Source organism: Corapipo altera, unplaced genomic scaffold (genome assembly GCF_003945725.1).
Source record: "Corapipo altera isolate COAL_440 unplaced genomic scaffold, ASM394572v1 1, whole genome shotgun sequence".
In the NCBI taxonomy this organism is placed as follows: Eukaryota; Metazoa; Chordata; class Aves; order Passeriformes; family Pipridae; genus Corapipo; species Corapipo altera.
Genome location: NW_020884873.1, coordinates 7,880,379 through 7,890,370, shown reverse-complemented (window position 1 = coordinate 7,890,370; position 9,992 = coordinate 7,880,379). Strand labels below are relative to the sequence as shown.

At 36.6% G+C, this 9,992-nt stretch overlaps 1 protein-coding gene across 5 annotated transcripts in view; it reads right to left on the bottom strand.

Moving 5' to 3' along the window:
* Positions 1-1,744: 1,744 nt before the first annotated feature.
* The window catches only part of BICD1 (BICD cargo adaptor 1), a 172,139-nt gene continuing 163,891 nt past the window's right edge, over positions 1,745-9,992 (bottom strand). For 2 of the 5 annotated variants that reach the window (XM_027659694.1, XM_027659713.1), the window contains exon 9: positions 1,745-7,583. In XM_027659694.1, coding sequence (XP_027515495.1) covers positions 7,351-7,583 — 233 coding nt within the window. In that variant the 3' untranslated portion in view covers positions 1,745-7,350. The remainder of the gene's footprint in view (positions 7,584-9,992) is intronic. The other 3 variants (XM_027659734.1, XM_027659702.1, XM_027659724.1) reach the window with 2 other exon arrangements.

The window sequence follows — 9,992 nt, the reverse complement described above, 5'->3', positions numbered from 1 at the left end:
TGATTAGTATCTCTGTTCTTACTACTGGTCTCATGAAACCCAGGTTTCAACACTGTTCAAATTTAGCAGTAATTTTTCCTGCTTAACCTCAGTTGCCAGTGGCCTGTCAGTGTTTTATGGTTTTAAGAGAGTCAAACTACAGCTCCTCCTGCCCTTAGGTATAACTGGGAGCGTTCTGAATTTCTTTATACATAACTGCAGGATTTATTAAGGGAGGCATCCAGAAACAAAGACTTGCTGTGGCAGTCACTGTAAACTTAAGCCTTGGTATCTTTTCCATTATCATCTGGCATATATATATACATATATATATATATATATATATGAAAAACAATAGTTCATTTGTCAGAAACCACTTCTTGCTCCAGAATAAGGGGTAATGGTGGTTCCCGAGGGAGAAATTACACAGATGTTTTCTTTGGAGACAAATTTTATTTTGAAAAAAGAAATTAGTTTTTTCTTTTTAGTTTTGGTTGGTTGGTTGTGGATTTTTTGGGTTTGGTCATTTGTTGGTTTTTGTGTTTGTTTGTTTGTTTTGGCTGTTGTTTGGTTGATTGTTTTTAGTGTTTGTTTTTTGGTTGGTTGGTTTTTTATTAACCCAGATTACTTCAGTGACTTTACTCGTACCATTGCCTCTCAGATTGTTGCACAGGACCAGCTGAAGGGATGATACAGAGGAAGGGGAAGGAGCAATATGGGTTAGAATTTTCTCAAATCAATTTTGAAATAAGAATGATTTCAGAACAAATACACTAAGGAAAGCCTGCTTTCCCCTTCTTTTTTTTTTTTTCTCCTTAACTCACAGAAACTCTTTTAATTTAAAATTGAAGGAGAGGAACACCCAGTGTAAGAAAATTCTATCCAGAGCAGTCACACTCCTGCTAAAATGATCATGGAAGAGTGTTGCCAAAGGCACTTCTGCAACGAGCACAGATAATGTGTGAGACCTCCCCCAGTTAGATGAGAAAAAGGAAGAAAAAAGAGAAGTGGAAAGAACTTAGACAAGCAACAGCTCTTGAACCCCACTTCTGTCACCATGCACAAATCATGTTACTATCCAATGCACCTCTCCAGACAGCCAAAAACAAACCCGGCACTCCAATAATTCCCATTGAGTCAAACATCACAGAAGGCCTGGAGGTGCAATCATCCCTCCAGGCTCTTCCTGACCCACTTCTGAAAGCTGGACATTTTCTATCCCTCAGAGACCCTGCAAACAGCAGCCACCCTTCTGCCAGGGCTGAGCTCCTGGATCAATGTGGAAGGATTTTCACCTCCTCGCATTCAGAGCATGGCTCTTCTACAAGGGAAAAGGATGTTTCTTACTGTAAAAAAGTAGGTATGGTAGCCTGCACACAGCACTCCCAAGCCAATTTTATGTCAACTTCAGCTCTTACTTTGCTTCCACATACCCTGAGGGTGGAGATTTCCATCTTACAAAGCATTCTTCTACTGAAACTTTATGTAGATGCTGCAGCATTTCAGAGATGACTCAAATTTGTTGGAAACATTATATGCGTAAACAGTATTTTAGTATCTTCCTCCAACTCAGAAAAGAAAGGAAGCATCTTTGCTTTAATTTTTAATCCCTTTTCCTTTAATGTTGACTTCCATTCTTAATTTCCTGTCTGATGCCTTTTAGACTTACAATTAAGGATCTTTAAAAGCTAAATGATAGTGAAAGTTGAAGCCAAGAATAAGCACTGAAACTGCTGTAAATAGAAGTAGACGAGACAGAATGGTGTTAAATGAACAAAAATGGCCAGTTTATTCACTGGAACAGTTATGCATTACACTGTAATTTTAATTGGAACATAAAGATGTAAGAATCAGTATATCAGCTTCTTTTAATTATTTTCTTCAGCACTAGAGTGTTTTTCCCAACCATTTGACTGCATGATCATATTACACATGTACAAGCACAGACTTTATGAATCCCTCACAAGGCATTAATCTAGGATTGTCTACAAGGACAAGGAAGAGTTAACATGGGAATTACTTCAATTTTAAAAACAAATGATGCGCTTTTGGAAACAAGAATTATTTAACTTTTTTTGCTTTTAGCATAAAGTAACAACAAGAAGAGTTTCCAATACTCAGTCTTTAGCAAATGAACATATATACTTTTATATTTTCTTCACCACCTAGAAACACTTCATCATTTAACCCCAAGAAGGCAGGACAACATAATGTCAATTCAACATAGGAGTAGCTGAGTTATTACAGTAGTAAACATACAGTATACAAATTTGTGTTTGTCACAAACTCCACCAATGTTAAAACTCTTTTGAAAGGAACACAGCAATCTGTATGGTTCATTAGATACAGAACATCATGCAAATGGAAACATTCAATAGATTACAAAAGTCACAAAACATCAGTTTTCTTTTTTTTTTAATTGTTTACAAAGGATTGAGTTAATTAACCCCTTAACAGTCAAACCACAGGGCTGATAATAAATAGGGCAATAACTAATAAAATGGACTTAATTTATCCACTGGCATAGCACACATAGCCATATCTGTGAACGGAAGAAATAATAATAAAATAAGCTAGATTACTCTTATTTCTTGTTCATAGTTGATAAAATAACAACTCAGCTAGCAAGCCAGTCTACTTGAAACTTTTATCAAATCCTTCTGTTTATTGATTTCCAAAATATTTCTGAAATCATTTAACCACATAATAAAAATTCAGAACACTAATGTGAGAAAAAACATACTCTTATCCACCCTTTCTTTTACAGCAGATCATAATAATCAAAACAAATACAGAGCTTCGTAGAGAGACATTTTTGAAACACAAGGCTCTATCACCCAGAGTCTGCCTGCACAACAACTCCAGCCATGAAATGTAGGATTTTTCCTTTACTTTTTGTCAGTTTGTCACTTGGTTGCCATTACATTTCACAAAGGGGATTTTCAAGAACTCCACAGGAAACAGATTAAAAACCAATAAGGATTTAAGCCATGCGCCTCCGAATGAAAGATACAGACTCCCTGTATAGTTCTCTTGCCCTTCTAGCAAGAGGAATAAGCATATCACACAAGAAATAAGAATTTTTTAGCTTAGTTAAGGATATGGAAAAGCTACACGATGTTAACAATCTCATGCACACATTTTACATTGCATATTTTGATGCATTTGTGCCTGACGGCAAAAGGCAATTGCTTTTTTATTTCTTTTCCACAGGATGCTTAATTAAACTAAAAAAAACTCTTAATGGCTAAAAAAGTCTGAATAGTATATATCCTTTTCAGACTCACTGCACACACAGCAAAGGAAAACTGAAGAGAAGTGATGACTGGAATTTTTAAAGAGGTAACTATAGCAATTATCTTACTTCAAAGATAAAACATCAGTGCCTGCCATTCTCAAACGAACATTTCTGAAGTACAAAAGAAAGAAATTTACTGTAACCTCAATGGATACGCATCTTCTGCCAAAGAAAGGAACAGACCTCAGAAAGGCTGATGCAATCTATACCTTATGATGATGATGATCAATCCAGTTACAGCAGAATTGGTAGCACAACTACTGACTTTGGCATTGCATGATTGAACAATAAGGTTGGTATCAAAATAAGGGCCTGGGCTCTGGGTGTTGTCCCCAGCGTGACAAGGACTGGGTCAGATTTTACTAACAGCTTACTTAAGTATTTCCAACGTAACTATCGTGAGCAGCCTTCATAGGTGAGGTCATATTTCATGACTGAGGTTATATTTCATAACATAATCACCTTTATGCACACACATTAATATGGCAAATGGCTTAAACAAAGTTATAAATTTTTTTTAAAATAAAAAATAAACTGAAAATCATCTTGGCATTAAAACTTGCAGCGTTAATTACAGTTTCATTCTACGAACTCTACTGTAAAACTATGGTTACATTAATTTACTGTGAAAAATGTGGATAGAGAAAGCACAGAGATGCCAACCTGTCAATCAGATCAATCAGAAAGAATATCACTATTGCCTCCCTCTAGAAGGCAGAAAATTCTATATGATTAGCATGAAAAATGGTAATATGTCCTCTTTCTGTAAAACCTCCAGGTAGCTTCTGACTGATAGAAAATATATTTTCCATACTATTACATTTTACAATTTGTTTCTTCATCTTTTTCTGCCTTTCTATTTGATTTTTTTTTCTATTTCTTTCTTTTTGTTTTTTCCCCCACACATTTACTATAAACTTGATTTCCAAGAGATCATTTCACTAAACAAGGAATATTTTTTCACTACAGCCAAAAAAAAGAATCAAACCAAAATGCCCCTATTTTGATCTAAATAACCCTATTTTGAGTAGCTATTTCAAATCCAAAGAAATTTCAAGGCCATCATAGAGAACAAAAGCTGCATTTCAGACACAAAAGTCAGAGCAGGATTTGAATTGCTTCCTTACTGAGTATGACACATTGTAGTGCTTCTGAGTATACTCAACCATTAAAAATATACGTATAATTTTTCTTAATCTTTAAAAAGCAGAATAGATATCAACACAACATAAATTCATTTTAAATGGGCAAAATATAGTATTTTGCAACCCTTAGAAATCCCAGGTTTTTGTTTCTGCTTTTGTCTGCATGTAAATATTTCCTACAAAAATCTCTCACAAAGTTTTATGTCATCAATCAACATGTAACAAAGAAGAGTTTATCATCTTAAGTTCAAGGCATGTATTTTATTTTTTTTATTTTGTACTGATTAACTGACAAAAGTTGTCCCAGGGACCTATATAGTTTTATAACTTACAATGCAATAACTACAACCATTTGTACATTTAAGTTGGCTTTTTTCTAGTTCTTTTACACTTCCAACACTTAAGTTTTGTTACCTATAAAAAAATGTAAATTGAAAACTTAGAAATTAAGAATTTAAAACTTAAGAGAATAAAAAGTTTATTAGTTCTATAAAACGGGGCCACAACTTCTATAGCACTGGATGCTCTTTCATCACCCTTGATCCACATGGACATGCCAGTACAATGTTTTGATTTCCCAAAGTTGCTCTGCAAATCACAACTGGATAAAAATATGTTTCTAAACTGTCCTGATATAACATTTTTTCCCAGTAAATTTGTATCTGTATAGAAAGGAAACGTATTTCACTGAATTTCTGCTTAACTAAAGTTCAGGGAAAATGTCTTTGATTTGGATATGAAAATAGGAAAAACTATTCCAAGTGCAGTCTGTAGTAGCTGTATTCAAAGTGCTATGTAAATTCCTTTTCTTATTAACAATATACAGTAGCTGTCTCTGTTGGATGCAGACATGACCACTGCATGATATTCTTACACCAGGCAAACAGGGTCAGGAATCTGGAGATGCTTTTTGAAGGCTGAATTTGCCTCAGACAAAATGTTGTTTTTCTAAAAATAGCAATCAAAATAGCAGCTAATCTCAGTCTCAGACATTATGATAGAGCTAAACAAGGTTTCACTTGACTTTTCTATGACAAGACAACAGGTTAAGTATGATGCTGAATAGTGATGTAAACATTTACGAGGAGAATCATGCGAACCGCATGGAAACCAAAGTCAAAACACTGCTGAGTGTTGTCTGTTTGATCTGATCAGAACTGGATATCAGTTTGTTCCTGTTTTCTCTACCTCTGGATGTTTTGTTACAATAGCTCAGCTGCTTTGCCAAGGTTACACGACAGACGTTGATGACATAGAATATTTCTATTTACAGCACCTTCGTTACTGGTACTATGGTAATGATTTGTTAGGCACACTGAGTGGTCACCGATTCTCTCCTCTGCTGATGTTTTGTGTATTGTAACATTTGGTAAGCACTGTTACTAAACAACTGACTTCATTTTCTCAGCTCCAGGCAGAATTTGAAAGAGTTGTTCCAACCACACCTGCAGCAAATGTTTTTTTCCCTCAGCTGCTCTATACCTCAGGCTGTACTGTGTTTCCCACTTGCAGGTCATACGTGTGCTGCAGAGAAGGAATAAAGACATGTGGAATTATCTATGCCTTTCTTCTGTAAATAAATTAAGGCCACCTGACAAAACAAGGAGCCTGCTAGTTACTGACAAGTAGGCAGGTAGGCAGTGCTGCAGACTTGTTTTTCTAGCTGATAACCAGAACCCCAGAGATGCTGAAACACAACCCCTTCTTTAGCCGCTTGCCTTGCTGCCAGGTACTGTGCAAAATAAATTCCTCTATCCTTGATTTTGTTCTGAAACTCACTGCTTTTAAGAAAAGAACAGGCTTACTCAGCTTTTACAGGAAAGAATCTTTAACTAGGAACACTGTGCACTGTTGAGATAAAGTCTGCGTAGTGTAGATCACCTGAGTATTTGTCATAAACTGACATGAGCTAAGGTTCTGTGTCTGTTGATTTTTGGCAAGGAAAAAATGCACTACAGTAAAGTCCTACTAACTTTGACCCACACCTTTAACCCTACCTGCATAAGTTCTTTCACCACAGAATACTTCACACGAAATGCATATGACTTCACCATTCATAGCAGCCTTCCCTGGTAAGGCCTCGAGCTAGGATCCTGAATATGGGAGTGGGAGGAAAGAATGTTTTTAATTAGCACACAGCATTTTACTTGTTTTAGATTTTCTTTCTCAGATACCAAATAGAAAGTAATCCCAGAAAACAGCACCAATTCATCTACTTGTCTGAAATGCAAAAAATATAATTACAATGCAAGCAAACAACTGAAAACAAATCAATACATTATCCTTTCGTCTCCTTCTTAGGCTTAATAATTATCTTTCAGTGAAGAGCTAGAACAAAACCAGAAGCTAGTGTAATAGGAATTAAAAAAACAAGTGCATAAACAATATCAGTGCAGCAGCAAAATACACAGTCATTGTTAACATTTCAATTCAACCCATTTCCAACACTTTTGTGCAATAAGAATTGGCCATATGCTGGCCAATGCAACAAGCCTCTTTTTAATATTAACACAGTCATTCTTCACTGAAGCTATTTCTGCTTGGTTTTAAAAAATAAAATCAGTTAAATACAACTCTCACAAAAAAAAAAAAAAGACTGTATTTCATAAACACAAAATTCTGGTGCAAATAAAGTAAGAAATAAATATCACACCTTTGAAGACAAAAGGAAATTTGAACTGGTTCCTATGGCTGAACTTGGAGTATGTGAGGGTAGGACTTTTGTAACATTTTTTTTTTAACATTGGCTTAAGTCTCTCATGATTTCAGAGGTAAAGCCAAGCAGCTGGGAGGAACATTTTTGTCGAGATGTTAATTTTCACTACACTTCAGTCGTGATAGCACAGTTTGAGTACAATCAGAGGAACCATAAAAAGTCTTCTTGATAGGTTGGGCTCTGTGCTTTGTGTTCTTCTTCTCAACCTTCCCTCAGTTGCCAGAGCAGGGGATATGAATCCAGACTTGCCAATGCAGCAACAAGGCAGGATTGTCCACCTGCTTGCTGGGAACAACCCCAACTTTTGTTGCACGAACTCCACTCTGTTTGCATTTTCTCTTACGTTGCATATGAAGATTAGGGGTAAGGAGGAGGCTTAGAGAGACAGTTGAGAGGGGCACACTGAGAGCTGGAATGTGGCTGCTCTTCTGGAAGAGCATTAGGACTGAAAATTAAAAAGAAAAGAGAAAAAGCGCTTAAAATACACGGCAAACTTTTTACATCCATGTAAATAGTACAGGGCTGGAAATGAACTTTAGAAGGGGATGAAGCCTCATCTCTAAATCTGTATCCTCAGACACACAGTACACATAAAGAAAATCCTCAGTGTGCATGCATTCAGTGACACCTGGATGCAGATATCCCACTTGCGAGTTCCTGTACACAACTGCTGTTTGCATGCTCTGATGAGAAACGCTGTGTGGAGAAAAGAATGCATGTGTGAAATGGGAGAGCAAATTCGAAGGACAAGATGCAGGTGCCATCTTTATGTGAGTATTGAAGATTTTCTATATGCAGCTGATTGATTGTTTGAAATGAAGGACAGTGCCAGGATGGAAATCAGGTTTCATAACTTTGTGAAAATGTGATCTCTTACTGAATGGGACCTATTTACTAGTACACCTGTAAAAACACAGTGTAACCTTCTTCATCAGGCAACATGAGCATACATATTTTGTAATTAACACTCCCAAAGGGTGGGGATTTTTTTATGTTTAGTTTTCTTTTGGGTTTTGTGCTGTTGGGATTCTCTTTATTCTGTCATATACTTCTGTCATTTGACTGTTTTTCATGTACAATTTGTCTGATAACAGCATTCACTGATAAACCTCTAAATGTGCATTTGTAGCACTCGCTGTCACATTGTGTAGAGAGGTCTGAACCAGCTTTCAGCAAAGCAAGTGGGGCTGGAGTAGCAGCCAAGATGAGGGGCAGCTGACACAAACACACCCCACTTCTTGGTGCAGAGTTCCAAAGCGGCAAAACAAGATACCAGAACAAAATGCAAGTAAATGTAGTTTATAAAGAGAAGAAAAAGAGTGCCACAAAACTCAGATCTTTAATGTGTCTGGGAAGAGTTTTTTCCTTAATGCTTCAAATGTTCTACAGTCTTGAAGTTATTCCAAGCTCGACAGTGTGATATATGATAAAGCACAATCATTTATGTCTCTGTCTTCAAGAGAATTTGCCTTTTCTGTGTTCCTTCTTCAGAAACAGTTCTTTTGCGCTTTTACATATTATCTCTGCAGCACAGACTATTGGAGTACTGGCTGAAGGAATGCAATTAGTCTATTGCTGGAAATGAATCAATTTGAAATGCCAGAGGTATATGAAAATCTGCCACTGGAAATGCCAGTGGCACTGAAAATGTCTTTAATTCCGCATATAGCATTTACTTCAGAAAACAAAGAAATGACACTGTGTTTGACTGAAGACAGAAAGAAGTGTGCACCATCACCATTAAGTTGATGGCAATGTCCACATTTTCAAATCAGAGAAGCCTAGGAGGGTATGACTACAAATCCACAGGTATTACAATTCAGCAGGAGCTTATTTGAAGATCATAGAGTTCCATGTCTTAAGTTAGATTCTGTTTCACATTAATGCTCCTGAAATTTCCCAATTGTAAAATGGCTGGTGAGAGTAAGTTATATAAGTTCAGGACCTCACAAGTTTTGTTTTATGCTCAGCTGTCTGAGTAGTTCAGCCTCAAAGTGTGTAGCGTTATGGACTAAGATGCCTCAGTTTATATATTGATTTAGTCTAACTCTAAACACCTAGGCATAAATATTTAATCTCAAATATTTTCTTGAAGTTTAGTAGTTGGACTTGTTTAATCAAACACTGAGAAGACATCAAACCTGTATTCACTAAATAATTATTTCCATGACTATAACTATCCCTTTCTTCTCCCATATTCTGCCACCTGCAGATGCAGATACAGCATCTAAAGAGAGATCTGACTGAGATTTTTGCCTACTCCACACAAACAAGTGTCAGGAGTGACTGCAGATGGACCCAAAAGGTCTGTATTTGCTCTCAAACTCATTCACTTATCAAGAGCCAGCTCCTGGTTTCAGCACCTCCTAAGTTTTCAAGATAAGACTAGTGCTTCTCCTAAGCCTAAGTCCTTCAGAGAGATAAAAATGAATTACAACTTCAACATCACATTTGTGGGGGAAAAAAGGTGGTGGACATGTAACCCTACAAAAACTGCCTTACTCACCTCCCTTGCTGCCCCATTTATTTTTTAACAGGACTCCTATAATTGCCAGAAAGGAACAGAAACTCAACGCACACATTCCTTGCTCATTAGGAGACGTGTTTGTCTTTTGGGGCTTCCTTCCCAGCTTTAAAAATAAGCAACAAAAGACGTTTGTGCTCCGAGGGAGAGGACTGGTGAGGAAATGGCCATAGTTACAACTACTTATGTACAGCAATGGCCTGAAAGAGGATCTTTTGAGACACATAAGATTCTCCTCTACACAAATATACAAAACCATAATAATGTTATGGCATGACTTTCAGTACAAAGTCAGCCCTGACTGTAAATACTGTAATACAAACTATCCCA